The sequence below is a fragment of the Anastrepha obliqua genome, chromosome 3 (genome assembly GCF_027943255.1).
Source record: "Anastrepha obliqua isolate idAnaObli1 chromosome 3, idAnaObli1_1.0, whole genome shotgun sequence".
In the NCBI taxonomy this organism is placed as follows: domain Eukaryota; kingdom Metazoa; phylum Arthropoda; class Insecta; order Diptera; family Tephritidae; genus Anastrepha; species Anastrepha obliqua.
The window spans coordinates 53,511,011-53,529,263 of NC_072894.1; the positions used below are offsets into that span (position 1 = coordinate 53,511,011).

General features: G+C 36.5%; 1 protein-coding gene across 1 annotated transcript in view; it reads right to left on the reverse strand.

Annotated features, from left to right (window-relative positions):
* Nucleotides 1–8,155: 8,155 nt before the first annotated feature.
* The window catches only part of LOC129241974 (uncharacterized), a 109,097-nt gene continuing 98,999 nt past the window's right edge, over nucleotides 8,156–18,253 (reverse strand). The window contains exon 12 of the mRNA XM_054878521.1: nucleotides 8,156–9,031. Within this exon, the coding sequence (XP_054734496.1) occupies nucleotides 9,005–9,031 (27 nt within the window). The 3' untranslated portion in view covers nucleotides 8,156–9,004. The remainder of the gene's footprint in view (nucleotides 9,032–18,253) is intronic.

The window sequence follows — 18,253 nt, forward strand, 5'->3', positions numbered from 1 at the left end:
AAGATACTCGACCTTTTCTTTAAAAAAGTGAGATTTTTCCCGTGATACCCTCATGTTAGCGTTATACAATTTATCTAGTACCCAGGCGATGTGGTGAACATGATTTTGCATATTTTCAGAGAATATGATCACGTCATCCACGTAGACGTAGCATGACTTCCCAATCTGTTCTCTAAGTACGTCGTCAATTGCTCGTTGGAAAATTCCGGGGGCATTCTTCAAACCAAAGGGAAGTCTGCAAAATTCATACTTCCCATTTCCTACAGAAAATGCAGTTTTTTCTCTATCTTTTTCTGCAAGAAGTATTTGATGAAATCCTGATTTCAGATCGAGTGTCGTGAAATATTTGGCTTTACCAAGGTTTGAGAGAATAGCTACAATGTTCGGTATAGGGTATTTGTCATCAACAGTTTTTGAATTAAGTTTCCTAAAGTCAATTACAAGGCGTTTTTTCCTATTTCCTTGTTCGTCTAGACCCTTTTTATCTACTACCCACACCGGATTATTATACGGTGAATTAGATGGTCTGATAATATTGTTTCTCAGCATGTCATTAATTTCGTTATTGACAAACTCTGATACTCCTAATGGGTATGGGTAAAGTCTAGAGAACACTGCTTTTTCGTCTTCTGTTCGAATTGTAGCGATAATATTTGTGTTGTAAGGAAGAGATTCGTTAGGGTCAGCGAAAACATTTATTTTTTCTTGTAACATTTTCTTAAATTCTTTTTCAATTTCTTGCGGAACTTTTATATTTTCTACTTCGGTAAAGTTAACATTTGGGCTTTTTTTATATTGAATTATTTCAGATCCATTTTTTGTTTTTAAGACGTTATTTTTCAAATCTAGATTTGCGTTAATTTTTTTTTAAAAATCAACTCCTATTATTCCATCAAAGCTTGATAAACTGGGAAGTAAAAAAAATGTGGTTGTTGTATTAAAAAGGTGCATAAGACATTTCTCTTGAACGGCGTTAAAGCCATGAAGTGACTTAACTAAAAATTTTTCTTTAACTTTAGTTACATTTTTAAGTTCCGGGATTGGTTTTATATAGTTTTTTGAAGCGCCTGTGTCTATAAGTAATTTAATCTGTCTACCTGTTATCGTCCGCTCTACAAACGGTAACAGGGAGCAATTTCTAAAAAATTGACCTCTTGGTCTCGCTACTGCTTGGTACTCTTGTTCCGATTGACCTTCAGAATTTTCATCTTGTGAGAGATGATTAATTCTCTGTTGTTTGGGACCGGTAGTTCTAGCTGTTCCACTACTTGCTCTTTTTGACACCTGATTTTGGTAGGAACCACCTTGGTTTGGGTATTGAGTTGTTTGCCTAAACCGAGATGAAGTGTCAACGTCCATAGGTTGTGGTGGTTCTTGTTTTATATTCGGGCTATTGTTTTGGGTTTTTTGTTTGTAAAATGGAGTTTTTACTTGGTTTGGGGTACTTTCTACAGTGGGCTGCCTTTGCTGTCTCAGTTCCTGACGCTGAGCTCTTTCTTCATTATTCCTAGCAAAACTACTAGCGAATTGGAAGCGTTCATGATTAGATTCAACTTCCTGTGCAAGTGCCAGTGCTGATGGCAAATCTTTTGGCCTTGCTGAAAATAGAATGTCACTGAGAGATTTCTTTGTGCCTGAAATGAAGACTCTCAATGCATCTGCTCTGTATTTTTCGTTTAGAGAAGCAGCCAAAGTAGAATCGTAGGTCATAATTGTTTTGTTTATGAGTAATGTTAATTTCTTTTCAATTTCCTCATAATATTGGGTTATTGTCAGGGTTCCCTGACGTAGAACGGACAACTCTTGCTCGATTATATAGATGGGGCGTTTATCGGCGTATGTAAAGTCAAGTCTATTGATAATTGCTTTAAAATTTAGTGGTGTGTCGTATGACGACAATACCATATCAGCAGGGCCTTTGATTTTATTCCTAATTATACCCAGCGCCTGATAATGCTTTGAGCTTCCTACATAATTTTCAAAGATTTTATATGCAGTGTGTGCGGCTTTCCGCCACGAAACATAAGTCTCGATTTTTCCCTCAAAGTCTGGTACTGATTTTATTATGTCCAGTGTTTCGTCACATTTAATACCTACAATAATTTCTGCATCTTTAAACACTTCAACCTCGGGTACGGACACTGTTGCGTTTCTAAACTCGTTTCTCATTTCCTCCATTTTTCTTTCAAATAATTGCGCTTGATTTTCTAATGCACTGTTTACTGCATACTCGAGCAGCGCTTTCAGATTTTCTTCACTCACTGCCATTTTATTTTTTGTTTGTTCCGGCACTAGTTTGTTTTTTATATCTTTTATTAGTTCCTCTATTTCTAGGTCATATACCTCTTCTTTACTCATAAGATTTTCAATTTAATTCAAAAATTTTCCGTCGCAAAGACACTTTACAAACACTTTTTGTTTAAATTTTTGTATTTATTTACTTTAAATAAGCACTCTACTCACATTTCTTTAAAACTATGGTTTTTATATGTTATTGTAGCTCTCCTTTTTCGTCTGTTTATCCCGTCTGCAAGTCCAACGATGTCGATCCAACGATGTTGCCTCCTTGCTTGAGATTTCTTTGATGAGCAGGTTCTGCCAGTTGGGCGCCAGTTAATAATTAATATGCTCGAACTGTTCACTTGTGATCTCTGCACGAAGTTAAATCAGCGAAATAGAATTATTACTTGTTCCTTTATTGGTCAAATCCGTACTGAAATATAAATGACAAAATATTCTTAACATAAGCTAGCCCTGACCTATAATCGCTGTGTCAGCGATTATCCTGAATGGATTATGTTTCAACGTCGCGACGGCGCATGGAATGTTGACGGCAACGTATTGTGGAGTTTGGCATAATTGGCATTAAACATTGTTGCAGCTTTGTTGATCGTGCAGAACTGCAGTCGTTGACTTTGTCTGACCGGATGTGTTAACTTATATAAAATAGTAATTTAAAATAAGGCCTCTTCTATTCGCCATTTCCGCATTCTCCATGCTCGATTAACTTAACGAAAATTTGCATGCGAAAGCAACAACAAAGTTATCGAGTAAGATTCGCCGCTAGCGAATAATGTTGTACCTCATTAGACTGGTATAACTCACATCTTACAAGCACATGTAATTCCTGCGTTGCCAATATATGTTAATTTATACCAGTTGCGTCATCTATTCGCCCTTGCTGACGCTTGGCGAAAAGAAGTATTTTAAGTGAAAAAATATTCACAAATTATAAATGAGAGACATATATAACTTTTTTACCAAGTAATAAAAACAAATGGAGGATGGTTCCATGTGTAGAAGTCCACGCAAGTGGGGAAAGTTACTGATCGCCATTCACTTGGGAGTGGCCAGGACAATTCTTCTACATATGGTTCAAGCAGCTCACAACGGTCGGGATTAGCCCACGTATCCTCTGGGTAGTTTCCGAACACCCGTTCGGGAGTGAGCTAACGTGAGAAGGCGAAGCATTCCAGGATAGCTGGTTGTGCGCTGGGTTTGGGACCCACTTAAAAATCCCCCCCCCAATGAAAAGAATTGCAAAGCCTCGGATGAGAACTGCCTTTACTGATGACGACCCCTGCAAACGAAATAAGGAATATGATTTGAGGGCATGCACCTGGAATGTCCGGTCCCTTAATGGGGAAGGTGCCTCTACCCGGCTGGTTGATGTCCTCGTGAGAGTAAAGGCTGACATCACTGCCATCCAAGAGATGCGATGGACGGGGCAAGGTAAGAAAACCATAGGACCTTGCGACGTCTACTACAGCTGTCATGTAAAGGAGCACAAATTCGGTGTCGGATTTGTTGTGAGAGAGAGACTTCGTCGCCAAGTACTGTCGTTCACTCCGGTGGACGAGCGTCTCGCAATAATCCGCATCAAAGCGCGATTTTTTAACATCTCGCTAATTTGCGCCCACGCCCCGACGGAAGAGAAGGACGATGCGACCAAAGATTCCTTCTATGAGCGCTTGGAACGTTCCTATGAGCGCTGCCCCCGCCACGACATAAAAATCGTGCTTGGCGACTTCAACGCCAGGGTGGGCAAGGAGGGAATTTTTGGTCCCACAGTCGGAAAATTCAGCCTGCACAACGAAACATCCGGTAACGGACAGAGGCTGATCGACTTCGCCGGGGCCCGAAACATGGTAGTCTACAGCACCAGATTCCAGCATAAAAAGATACACCAAGCTACCTGGCTGTCTCCTGATCGAAAAACGCGAAACCAGATCGATCATGTTGTGATAGATGGAAGACACGCTTCTAGTGTATTAGATGTACGCACGATCCGAGGACCCAACATCGACTCGGATCATTACCTTGTTACAGCCAAGCTGCGCACCCGCCTCTGTGCAGCAAAAAACGTATATCTACCTACGCAAAGAATGTTCGACATCGAAAAGCTGCAATCACAACAGACAGCCAGAAGATTCGCCACTCGACTCTCACTCCTGCTCTCGGAGAGCACTACCCAACAAACCGGCATGCGCGAGCAATGGAGCAACATTTCTCATTCCCTACGTACCGCCGCCGAAGAAGAAATCGGATTCCGGCGAGCCCGAAAAAACAATTGGTACGACGAGGAATGTCATGCTGCCGCAGAAAGAAGGGATGCCGCCTATAGAGCGCCCGAAAATTTACCAGAAAGTTCGGCGGCTTACAGAAGGTTTTAAGACCGGGGCGTTGTCCTGTAAGAACAAAGACGGCGATCTGGTGACTGACGTACAGAGCAATCTTAAATTATGGAAGGAACACTTCTCGAACCTGTTAAACGGTGACAGCTGCGCATGTCATAGAGAATGTGAAGATCCCGATACCCCAATCGTTGACGACGGAATTGTCGTTCCGTTACCCGACCATGACGAGGTGAGAATAGCAATATCACGGCTAAAGAACAACAAAGCCGCGGGCACCGACGGACTACCGGCTGAGCTATTCAAACATGGCGGCGAGGAGCTGGTAAGGTGCATGCATCAGCTCCTATGCAGAATATGGTCGGATGAAAGCATGCCTGCCGATTGGAATTTAAGTGTGCTCTGCCCAATCCATAAGAAGGGCGATCCTGCAATTTGTGCCAGTTACCGCGGGATTAGTCTTCTAAATATCGCCTATAAGGTTCTAGCGAGCGTATTGTGTGAAAGGCTGAAGCCCACCGCCAACCAACTGATTGGACCTTATCAGTGTTGCTTCAGACCTGGAAAGTCTACCATCGACCAAATATTCACAATACGCCAAATCTTGGAAAAGACCCATGAAAGGAGAATCGACACACACCATCTTTTCGTCGACTTCAAAGCTGCATTCGACAGTACGGAAAGGAGTTACCTGTATGCCGCTATGTCTAAATTTGGTATCCCCGCAAAACTAATACGGCTATGTAAGATGACGTTGCTCAACACCAGCAGCGCCGTCAGAATTGGGAAGGACCTCTCCGAGCCGTTTGATACCAAACGAGCTTTCAGACAGGGTGACTCGCTGTCGTGTGACTTCTTTAACCTGATGTTGGAGAGCATCGTACGAGCCGCAGAACTTAATCGCCCAGGCACAATTTTTTATAAGAGCGTACAATTGCTGGCGTATGCCGATGATATTGACATCATCGGCCTTAACAACCGCGCTGTTAGTTCTGCCTTCTCCAAACTGGATAAAGAGGCAAAGCGAATGGGTTTGGTGGTGAACGAGGACAAAATGAAGTACCTCCTGTCTTCAAAAACAAACAGTCGGCGCACTCACGTATCGGCACCCACGTCACTTTTGACAGTTATAATTTTGAGGTTGTAAAAGACTTCGTGTATTTAGGAACCAGCATTAACACCGATAACAATGTCAGCCATGAAATCCAACGTAGAATCTCTCTTGCCAACAAGTGCTACTTTGGACTAAGTAGGCAATTGAGCAGTAAAGTCTCTCTCTCTCCCGTCCTAACGTATGGCGCAGAAGCTTGGACGATGACAACATCCGATGAAGCGACGCTTGGAGTGTTCGAGAGAAAGATTCTGCGTAAGATTTTTGGACCTTTGCACGTTGGCAACGGCGAATATCGTAGACGATGGAACGATGAGCTGTATGAGCTTTACGACGACATAGACATAGCGCAGCGAATAAAGATCCAGCGGCTTCGTTGGCTGGGTCATGTCGTCCGAATGGATACAAACGCTCCGGCTTTGAAAGTATTCGATGCGGTATCAGCTCGTGGTAATCTCGGCCAAAATCGCGTAAGCGGTTATCGCGCCAATTAAGAAGAAGAAGAAGAAATAAATACAAAGTTACTGACAAATGTATTCTTGAATTTATGAAAAATTGGATTTTCGGCACTGAATCTAGATTTTGAGGGCTAATTAAAATTCGGAGCATGTAGATTTTTTATTTGACAAAACCTGAGATTTGAAAGATGTTTGTGTCACACAGTTAAAAATATAATTAACCAATTTTTTTGGAAAATTTTATTGCTTTTTTATCATCAAATACTTTTAGGTTTGACATATTTTTTATATTTGAAATGAAATAATTGCAATAAATAGTTTTTTTGTCTTTGTTTTTTTTTTTATTTTTGAATGTAGGGAAAATCGATATTTTCCATTAAAAGTAGTAAAATTAACTAAACTTTGCAATGTTACGCTCCCTACCGGAAAGCAAAACAGACATAAAAACTGAGTTTCTTGTGCCCGCCCAAAAACCATAAACGTAGATTTTCTCCCAAAAAACTGCAACAAATAAAAATAATTATTAAGGATTAATAACTTAAAATTAAGAAGTGTCGAAATACATTTTAGAGCTATGCTTCCAGGTACGTTTTTGTTCAGAATTCCCAGTAAAATACTTCTATCGCCGAAACAAAGCCGCTTATATTTCTTAAGAACAAATTGACCCGCCCTAATGCATATGTGTCTGAAATAAAACTTTGCACTTCATTGAGTAGATGTGAATGAGATGCAACAGTACTTGATGCCCTAACAGCAGTATAAGAAAAGTAAAAGTTGTAATGAAAGGCCTAGGAAACATCATTTTTAAATTCTTAAGGGAGACTGGCAGGCAGATACGAGAGGATCTAGACTTTCAAAAGAATTTCGACAGTTATCCCTTTGGGACTGGGTTAACATGGAATCATAAGATAACTCTACGATCTCTCAGATATAATAATACATATGTTTGAGTATTTTTTTTTTTTTTTGAGAATTTTCTAAAATACATTTTTAGTTCCCGAAAAATTAGTACTTTTTCATAAATTTATGATCAAATATATGAAAAATATATGTTATAAGGTACTATAAATAGCAAACTGAGAAGAAAACCAAACTTGAAAATTTAAACATTCTGGTGTTTTTAGAAGAACCAATAGAAAAATATTTGAAAAATAAAAGCCTAAGTAAAGTGCAATCTACGTCTGTCCAGTATTAGTAGTAGTCTCTCAATTTATAAAGTACTTTATATATGTACATGTGCAGTGAAAAGAGGTTGAGAGAGACGGGTAATAAGTGCTCCAAAATTAAAATGAGCAATCCATTTCTTGACTTTCTCGATTGGCTTGGAACTTAATTTGTTTAAATTCAAGTAATAAAATACTACGAAAATTCACAATTACTTGCAAATAGACAGGCGTTTGCAAATTATGAAGACAAATACTTTTCTACACACTTCACATTTAGTTGTTGTATAGTCATTGTAATTTGTAGACGCCATGATACCAGTTTATTTGCACCTAATTGAGAAGTGCGCTATTATTTAGAATAATTAAAACCTGTAACACTTCATTGTCAGCGCAGACGGAGAGCTACAAGCTTATTAACAGAGTAGGAGATGGTGTTTTACCATAAATCTCACCCTTATATAATATATGTATTTCGAAATATACGTTTATGCAAGCTGGTGAAATTGGAGTAAACCCGTAATGGGATCGAAAGTGAACACGAGTTGTTTACCCTCTGAATAAGGGGGATGTCACCACCATCGTTAGAGTTCAAACTGTCCTGTGATTTGGCAAATTTCCTCTACTTTTGCCTCAGAGACTCCATTGTTTTCGGCGGCAAACGAGAGCGTCTGAAACAGAAAAGATTCTCTTCCGGCTCATTTCTCTACGAAAATTCGCCAAAAAAATTCATAGAAAAACCAATGCATGTAATATTGATAGAACGAAGCTACCACGACAAGTCTACTAAACTTTTTGAAAGTTACAAAAAATATTATATTAATAATTGGCTTTACTTTAGTCACTTTCACTATTTTGTACTGAGCTAAACACTACGTACACCTACTAATTCACCTACATTTGGATGTATTATATGTGTGTATGTATGCATGTATACTTTTGGGCTTTTTGCCCCAATTCACTTATATATAGGTATACTTGTTTAATAAAACATCGAGATTCCTTTGTGAACATCAACATATAATATTAAATATGTAAATACATTAATATATTTTGCTGAAAATTTGCTAATGGTTTGTAGTTTGTAATTCCTGTAAATGTTAATATGTATAAGTAAATACAAGGTTTAAATTGAATTAGATTCCCTTTTTTCTAGTACATTAAATGTGGGTATTAATTTTTAATTTCAGTTTTTAAAATGATGCATATGCATACAGGGTATTTGTATTTCACCTTAAATTTCGGAAATATGTAAACTTTTATTTGCTTACTTTGTGTTTAACACAACGTCAACCTCATTTTGATATATGTAGGTATGTATGTAAGTTTGTACGTAAGTAAGGTTAGCATTTTAACTAAATATGCTAGTATAGAGATAACATTTAAGTTAAGTTTGAAAGGTACGAATATGCTACCTGGCTGAAAATAAATCTAATTTTTTGCTTGTTGGTTTTTCATAGATATTTATATGTATGTGTTTATACGTTCTTTAAGCGAAAATTGAAACTTGTCGATTTCTTTCACAAGCCCTTCTTAGTTCACGCTGTTATTTGGTGCAGTTGAGAATTTATTTATGCTAAGCATATGCAAGATGAGCTAAAATGATTTTGATAGTTATGTCGTGTAAAATGTTTTTGCTTAAGTTCGACCGAAGAATAGCTGATACTGAAAAAGATTTAGATTAGCAAGTGAAAAAAGAGAAAATTGATAATTTAGTAGCGTCTTTTTTATTAATAATTTTAAGAGAAAATAGCAGTGGAAGCATGTTACATGTATTTGTGTAGGAATTACAAACATATCGCACCCTAAATACAAAAGGGTCACAACTCAAAATGTAGCTTCTGCTCAAATATGAACGAGACGTTATCAATAAAACGGTCCGCGGATGACATATGGCAAAAATAAATTTTTTGTTTTTTGGTAGGACTGTTATAAACTTGCATGGCAAATTTCAGCGTGATATGTAACATAGTTTGTTGTCTGTGCTACTGTAAACAAGTCAAGCTCGAGTGTGGAAAATTTTGAGTTGTGACCCTTTTGTATTTAGGGTGCGATATGTGACATATTTAATTTTTTGTATATAAATAATTATTTATTATATAATATGTATAATAAAATGACCTATAGTAGCGAGTAATGCAGGCAATGCTATAAAATTTTAAATAATTATGTCACGAATATGGCGAGAGGCGGAGTGCAGGACGAACTTGGATTTTTTATTAGTGTTAGTATTGGGTTACTCAGTTAGTGCAAATTTTGATACACCGCATTTGAACAATAACGGGCATCGAGCTTAGTGGTTAGGGCACATCAAATATAATACTTCATAATAGTATTGAAAAGGGGAACGGTACAAAACGTTGGAAGATTGTATAAAATTCTCTTACTGCTCTGGAAAAAATTAATAATAAGCAAAAAATAAAATGTTTTTTTTTAATAAAAAAAACCAAATCCAAATCAGAAGGGATTAAACAAAGATATGAAAAGAATTTGATTCCGACTCATCAGTTGTTTTCAGCAAATTTTTCGAAAATTCTTTCCACCTCTATAACAGAGGTCGGCAAAGTGTTGTTACGAGTGTGTTGGTGAGCACAGAGTAAGCGCTCTGCCCAGTGAAAAGTAAAAAGAGTAAACCAGTGCGTCAAAAACCAAATGCGCCAAAAATTAAAAATTAATATTAAACTAAACTAAATACTAAGTAATTTAAATTAATTTAGATTTATACTTTTGGGACTTTTTCAATCATTTTATTCATATATCCAAATATGTATGTCTACTGTATCACAGGAATTAGGTTTAGAATAACGACTGATTTGAAGAGCGTAAGAATACGTGTATTGAGTGTACTGCTCACAAGCGCAAGCTTTACCGACCCTGCTCTATAGGTATACAGATGCGATGCCCCATTGATCTGCTCTTGTGCTGTGCATCGTACTTCTTAAATACACACTTTCTCTCTCTCTCTCTCTCTCTCCCTCTCACACTAGATTACGACCAAGTTTTTTTTTTGTGTAAAATTTCCTTTTAGAGTCGTCCAAAGAATGGTAGTTGTAAAATACTCATAGAGTTTTTTTTTTACCTCAAAAATGTTAAGTCAAAAAGGCGTTTTGGTTGTTAACTGTTATTTGTTTTATTTCATATGGTATATGGTCATTCTTTATAATTACTTAAAAAATGCGATTTGGTACAGAGTGATTTAAGGTACAATAAGTGATTTCAGGTTGTTTAAAGATATCGGGCTTCAGGCTACTTTAATCGCATGAATCTTTTTGGCACAATTCAATAGCTTCGAGATTTGTTTTTCGCTTTTCATCGGACTTCATATTGCAAAGTATTTGTTCGTTTCGTTCCTTTTTCATATTATAGGGATCCACTAGGGGAAGGTTTTTAGCAAAAAAAAATTTCTTTTTAATATTTTCTTCATATAAAAAAAAGAAAAAATCAAAATATTGTACAGATTGTGTTTTTAGTGAAAATTGCCGCAGAACTTGCTCGATTCTCAGATTAAGTTTCGAATTAACATTCATTTTATGTGTACAACTTTTTTTGAATAAATATTCGATTTTTCGTTACTGTGAAACGATTTGTGTCGTGTTGCTAAGTTGCAAATTTTTTTCGACGGAGAGTAAACATAAACACAAAGGTTTGTACGCTCTTTATGAAGAGAAATGCTTCAGTACACATACACGAACGCCGAACTACTGATTTGTGTTTTGTGTGCAGTTCATTTGTGAGAGCAACAAGTGTGTTGACCAAGGATAATAGATTTACCAAGGTTTGCCAGACAAGAAAACAGTTATTCGCCTCACAGAGAATTAGGCAGACGCTGTTTTTGGGTTTACGTCAAACGATATATACATTTTGTAAGAACAAAGGAAATGTTCAAACGGTTTGTTTACGAATACCGCACACCAGAGCACACCACTTTATACCTTTCCCCATGTGATGTGGCAGAAAAAATTTGTTTTTTTTTTTTTGTTTTTGCAGTTTCAAGCAGACCCCGTAAATCTATAGGCCTTGTGTGTTGACAGTTTTCTTTGGGTATTCACATCGATAAGACTACAATAGAATACATTGTTCCCGGATTGATACGAATTGAAAAAAATAACATTACATTTTCGGAATGGCAGATTTAAATAAAATTGTGGATTTATTTACCAAAATTCAGATAACTCCAACGATATGAGCGTGTTTGAAGACATGGGAATTCAGATCGATGAGGACAATGTGATTGTTGTTTCAGACGAAAATTCAACGAACAACGAGTCAAAGACGGAAATTGTTCATCACAAAACGAAAACACAATCCGAAGTTCTCAATCGAGAACTGGAGCGTGAATACCATTATGATTGTAATGAACTAAACACATTTGTAACATCAAATTTAACGAAATTGAATGACCAACAGCAACATGTTTATGATACAATCATGAATAATGTTAGCCATGGAACTGGTGGATTGTTTTTCTTGGATGCTCCTGGGGGAACAGGAAAGACCTTTTTGATTTCATTGATATTAGCAACAATTCGATCAGATAATAACGTTGCATTGGCATTCGCTTCTTCCGGAATTGCGGCTACATTACTGGAAGGCGGTCGCACAGCACATTCTGCATTAAAGTTGCCTTTGAATATGCAGGCAAATGAAACACCAGCATGTAATATTTCGAAAACATCTGGAATGGCAAAAGGTCTTAAAGTATGTAATGCTTATCGTATGGGACGAGTGTACTATGGCACACAAGAAACCATTGGAAGCACTTGATAGAACTTTGAAAGATCTACGAGGAAGCCAAACAGTCTTTCGAGGTGCCATGATTTTATTGGCTGGAGATTTCAGGCAAACATTAAAATCATCGTATTTATGGAGACATGTAAACACGCTTACACTTGCTACAAACATACTATACGTGTTCAACTACAGAATGATCCGCCAGCAGCTGAATTTTCACACCAATTACTGAAAATCGGAAATGGCCAAATGTCTGTCGACCCAACAGGAATGATTACATTGCCTAACAATTTCTGCACTTTTGCACAGTCTAAAGAAGCATTGATACAGAGTGTATTTCCAAACATGGTTCAACATTACAAAAACCATGATTGGCTCAGCGAAAGAGCAATTTTAGCTGGGAAAAATAAGGACGTCAATGATATAAATGCAGCTATTTTGGATCAAATACCTGGTGACATAGTTGCATATAAGTAAGTCAATGGACACTATTACTCATCAAGATGATGTTGTAGATTATCCAACTGAATTCTTAAACTCACTCGATTTGCCAGGCCTACCACCTCATAATTTACGATTAAAAATTGGAGCATCGATTATTATGCTGCGCAACATTAATGTGCCACGACTTTGCAACGGTACCAGACTCGATGTGAAGAAGCTAATGGGTAACGCTATCGAAGCAATAATTTTGAAAGGGAAGTACAAAGGAGAAGACGTTTTGATACCCAGAATTGCACTGATTCCGACGGATTTACCATTCGATTTCAAACGTTTGCAGTTCCCTATTCGCCTTGCCTTCGCTATGACAATTAATAAGGCGCAAGGACAGTCTCTGCAAATGTGCGGTATTAATTTAGAATACCCAATTTTTTTCTCATGGACAATTGTATGTAGCTTGCTCACGAGTAGGCAAACCATCGTCATTATTCATTTACGCGAAAGATGGAAAAACTAAACACGTTGTCTACCAAAAAGTGTTACAATAAAGTTCGAATGAAATTGTATCAAAGAATTTGCTTTGTTTCGTATTAATTTTATTCTCTTTCAGCAAATCATTGAATTTATCGCCTAGCGAAGCGGGCGAGGGTACGCTAGTTTAGTATAACATTATCGTCTAGGCTCGCTCAAGGTATTATTGAGAGGAAGTGTTTGAAAGCCGAGGAGAATATCTTTATGTTTAAAAACGAGTAAATGAGTCTAAGAGTTTCCACACTTAGTGTTTCAGAAATCATAAGCGTGGGTTTTTTAAAATAAAACCAATAATTTAAATTTCCTTCGCAGCATTATTGTAAAATTTTTTAGATTCAACTTCCGAATTTTTTCTTAGAAGCGAAAGCATTATAAAGGGTTTTCCATTATAAAGGTGTTATTCCCGTAAAAGATCAATGGTTTCGTTGCTTGTGTGGCACGTAGCGCCTTATTGTTGAAAATAAACGTTGTCCAGATCAATACCATCCAATTCCGGCCATAAAAAATCGTTAATCATTTCTCGATAGCGCAATCCATTAACCGTAACTGTTGCTCCAGCTTCATTTTCGAAAAAGTAAGGTCCAATGACGCCGCACCATAAACCACACCAAACAGTCACACGTTGAGGGCAGAGAGGTTTTTAAACTATCACTATTGAATTTTCTGAGCCCTAGATCCGACAATTTTGCTTGTTGACGAAGCTACCGAGGTGGAAATGGGCCTCATCACTCAAGATGATTTTTCGATGGAGTTCCGGATCATTTTCATGCATTTCAACTACTCAATCAGCAAAGACTCGACGTTGTTGATGATTGGCCGGCTTAAGTTCTTGTGTTAACTGGACTTTATAAGCCTTAAGACCCAAATCCTTATGCAAAATACAGTGTAATGACGTTTGTGGAAAGCCTAGTTCCAAAGAACGACGAGGAATGGACGAACTTGGGTTTTCTTCAACTCGTCGGCTACAGCAGCAATATTTCCAATTTTCGGCTGTTCTTGAGCAACGTGCACGGGTTTTATTCTTCACATCACTAACTTATCCCAACAGCTCGAATTTTTTCACTAATTTCTGTATTGCGGTCCGACAAGGTGCTTCACGATGACCCAAAAATGTTAGAGCTTTACGAACCGTCTCTGCCAAATTTTCACCATTTTTATAGTGAATTTTAATAATTTTAATGCGTTGTTTAAGCGTGTATTGTTCCATTTTTATTAATGGCGTAATTTTTACTTGTCAAATATCAAAAAATCACAGCTTCAAAAGTGACATCTACCGGAATAGAGGGCTATTCAAAGTAACACCTGTTATTGGAAAACTCTTTATGTTGCTAACCCTTCGTTATCGTTGGTGTAAAAACACGAAGTGAAATTGTATAAATTTCATGTTTTGGCTGATACTATTTTATATTTTTTAGCAGCATAATTTTTGACCAATGGTGGTAAATTTACATTTTCCAGTCGTGTTAAGTACAACGTGGTGCAAAATTTATCACCCAAGATTTAAAATTCTTTTATATGGCGTCGTACATCAGACTTTTGTGGCATGTATTTGGTACAAAATTTTTTTGCACACTTTTCTCAGTAACGTATCTTCCGTGTGTTAAAAGAGTTTGGTGTATGTACTTACAATATATATGGATTACAAGTTGGGTTTGTAACAATCGCTAGGTAATCAAAATGTTAACTGGATGTGTCCCGTGTTATTAAAACGCATATCAAACATCTGATTGTCAATATGAGCGAAAAAGTGGCAAATCAATTTTTTTTCAAGAATGTGATAGCGCTTTATCCGGTAGAGAAGTAGTAAAAAATCTAAAATACAATTCTTTTCGACTCTAAGAAAGTTCGTTTTCCATGTAGGTATGCGTGCAATTTCCTGTAGCTCGACTATCTTCTGTCTGGCTACGTGAAGTTTCGTATTTTTAAGACAAATCGCAGACACCCATGCGCTGTGGTACCAGAGAATGTTAATGCAATGAGAAGGTGCAAATGTTACTGTAAGCTTTTTTTAGTACAATTGAGATCTGAAAGATTTGTAATAAGCTCATTTAGCACACCGAGTTTATAGACACCTCACTGACTTTTGCCCACACAAAAATTAGAAACACCACACATCTTTCACCTCAACACACAACACATTTCTCACCTCGACATTAAACCAATTAAATTTGTACTATTTTCGTATTTTTGAAATAATAAGCGAATACGTAAAATTTATTACATAATTTTTTTTGTCAATTACATTAAAAAAAAAAAACGATTTTAAAAAATAAAATTAATAAAAAAAGGTTTGCACTGGGAATTGAAATCGAGTCTAACATGTGACGAGGAAAAATAGGCGGTGCATTTATTTCTTCGACTGCTTATTTTTTTACCATTTTGTTACTTTTGAAATGATAAGCGGATACATAAAATTTATTACAAATTTTTTTACGATTACATTAAAAAAAAAATTTAGAAACGAAAAAAAAAAAATTGCACCGAGAATTGATGGCGAGTCACGTGGGGAGGATAAATACATTAAACTAATTAAATTTTTACTATTTTCGTACTTTTTGAAATAATAAGCGAATACGTAAAATTTATTACATAATTTTTTTTAATTACATAAAAAAAAACGAATTTAAAAAAAAAAAATTAATAAAAAAAGGTTTGCACTGGGAATTGAAATCGAGTCTAACATGTGACGAGGAAAAATAGGCGGTGCATTTATTTCTTCGACTGCTTATTTTTTTACCATTTTGTTACTTTTGAAATGATAAGCGGATACATAAAATTTATTAAAAATTTTTTTACGATTACATTAAAAAAAAAAAATTTAAAAACGAAAAAAAAAAAATTGCACCGAGAATTGATGGCGAGTCACGTGGGGAGGATAAATACATTAAACTAATTAAATTTTTACTATTTTCGTATTTTTTGAAATAATAAGCGAATACGTAAAATTTATTACATAATTTTTTTTAATTACATAAAAAAAAACGAATTTAAAAAAAAAAATTAATAAAAAAAGGTTTGCACTGGGAATTGAAATCGAGTCTAACATGTGACGAGGAAAAATAGGCGGTGCATTTAGTTCTTCGACTGCTTATTTTTTTACCATTTTGTTACTTTTGAAATGATAAGCGGATACATAAAATTTATTAAAAAATTTTTACGATTACATTAAAAAAAACACATTAAAAAAAAAAAAAAAATTGGCGGCGAGAATTGATGCCGAGTCACATGGGGAGGATAAATACACAGTGCGTTTATTTCTGCGCCTGCGTTGTGAACCAAGGTTTTGTACATGCGCGCGACGCGAATTAATTTTAATAAAGTTCTGAAAGTAATTCATGAAGTTTTTCATTACATTTCTTCATAAATGAACGTATACTCTATATGTACATAAATGATGGTACATGACAATATACATACATAATATGTATGTACATGTCAAAAGGAGGTATTTGCATTAAGAAAAAAAAACGGTTTAAGATAAATCAACACTTATTTTATATTGTATGTCAATTTATAGTTTATGTATTCGACAGCATTTACATACATATGTAGGTATGTACATTTGTATATGAAAAACAATAATGCACAAGCGCAAGAACATCATCTTCCTTTCATACATATGTACATATGCATGTATGCCCAAATAACCTTGACTTATGTATGTACACAAGTCACAGCACATCACATTCTTACAAGACAAATACACATACGCACTAGCGAGTTTCTTCCTAACAAGTGCAAAAACAATTCTGCTCTATGTATGTATTATGTCCTAGCATATATACATACATATATACCTACTTGCCTTCTAAACTTCCTACAAAATAATTGTATTCATATGTTACTACATCCATGCACGTTCATACATTCATGCATATGTATATGCGCGAGCACAGCGCTCCCTTCTTGCTTCCGTGTACTTTTGTCTTTCACCAGTCGATATTCCTAATATTGTACTTACAAAAACACGATATGTACTTTGATAGACGCAAAAGCAACAGCAAGCGCAACGCCATGGCCGCTTTGCCACCGCACATTCTAAAATGTTCTAGAACACAACAAAAACACATACCTCACATGCGCATGTCGCCCAAAGCTAAAATCTAAGCCTAGCGACTACAAAAACAAAATACATTCGTAGACGCAGTCGCAGCGGCCATGATTCTATCAGCGACGGCGCTGAACAATTTAGAACAAAACAAAAAGTTCATTCATAAGTTAGAGCTCATATTTCAATTTCATTCATAAAACGAGCCGCCCATATGCCAATTTTCGCGACCATTCGAAAATAGTCAATATTGGAATATTTCGCGTGGAATTATTTGCCAATATTTGATAAATCTTAAATTTTTGTCATGTCGAGTGGCCGCGGCTCCGTATGTATGTATGCACCCTTATATGTATGTAAATATGTGTTCTAACTGTGCGACAGTCGCGAGTTAATGCGACTTCCAGCGAATCACACATTGCTGTCCGCAAAGCCGCATATATGTACCTTATGATCAGAAAGTACCGGGAATGTTTAAATTAAACAAAACAGAGTTAAATTTAAGGCAAATTTATATTATCTTCTTCAAAATATGACCCGTCTGAAGCTACACACATGTGCCAACGTTTAACCCAGTCCTCCAAACACCCCCGGCAGGCCGATTTGTATTCTCTTTGATCAGTGCGATGGCGCGTTATCATCATGCAAAATCTGAGAATTGTTTGCTCACATTTCCGGCGGTTTGCAACACACAGCATCCCTCTAAGGTTTCAAAACGGATAAATAATATTCTCTATTGACTGTCTGGCCCGATGGAAGGTACTCATGGTGGACTATGCCTTGGCAATCGAAGGAAGCAGTCAACATCACCTTCCCGGTTCTTTTTGCTCATAGGGTATACATATCCCATGTGTCAAGTGTGCGCAGAAGCTTGTGTTCTGGGTTTGTTAGAATGGTGGTAGTTTGTACATATATTTAAACACATATGTGAGTATGCGCGTTAGGCTTCCTGGATGGATATTAGAATATTTTCTCATCAATATGTGTATGTAAGTAGTTCAGATTTGACTGAAGAAATTAAATATAGGAATGCATGTTCATATGATTGACTTTATGGCTGTTTTACATATAAATCAATTCAAATGAATAATGTTATATAGAAAATAAATTTCTAAATAACTGGTATTAGAAAAACC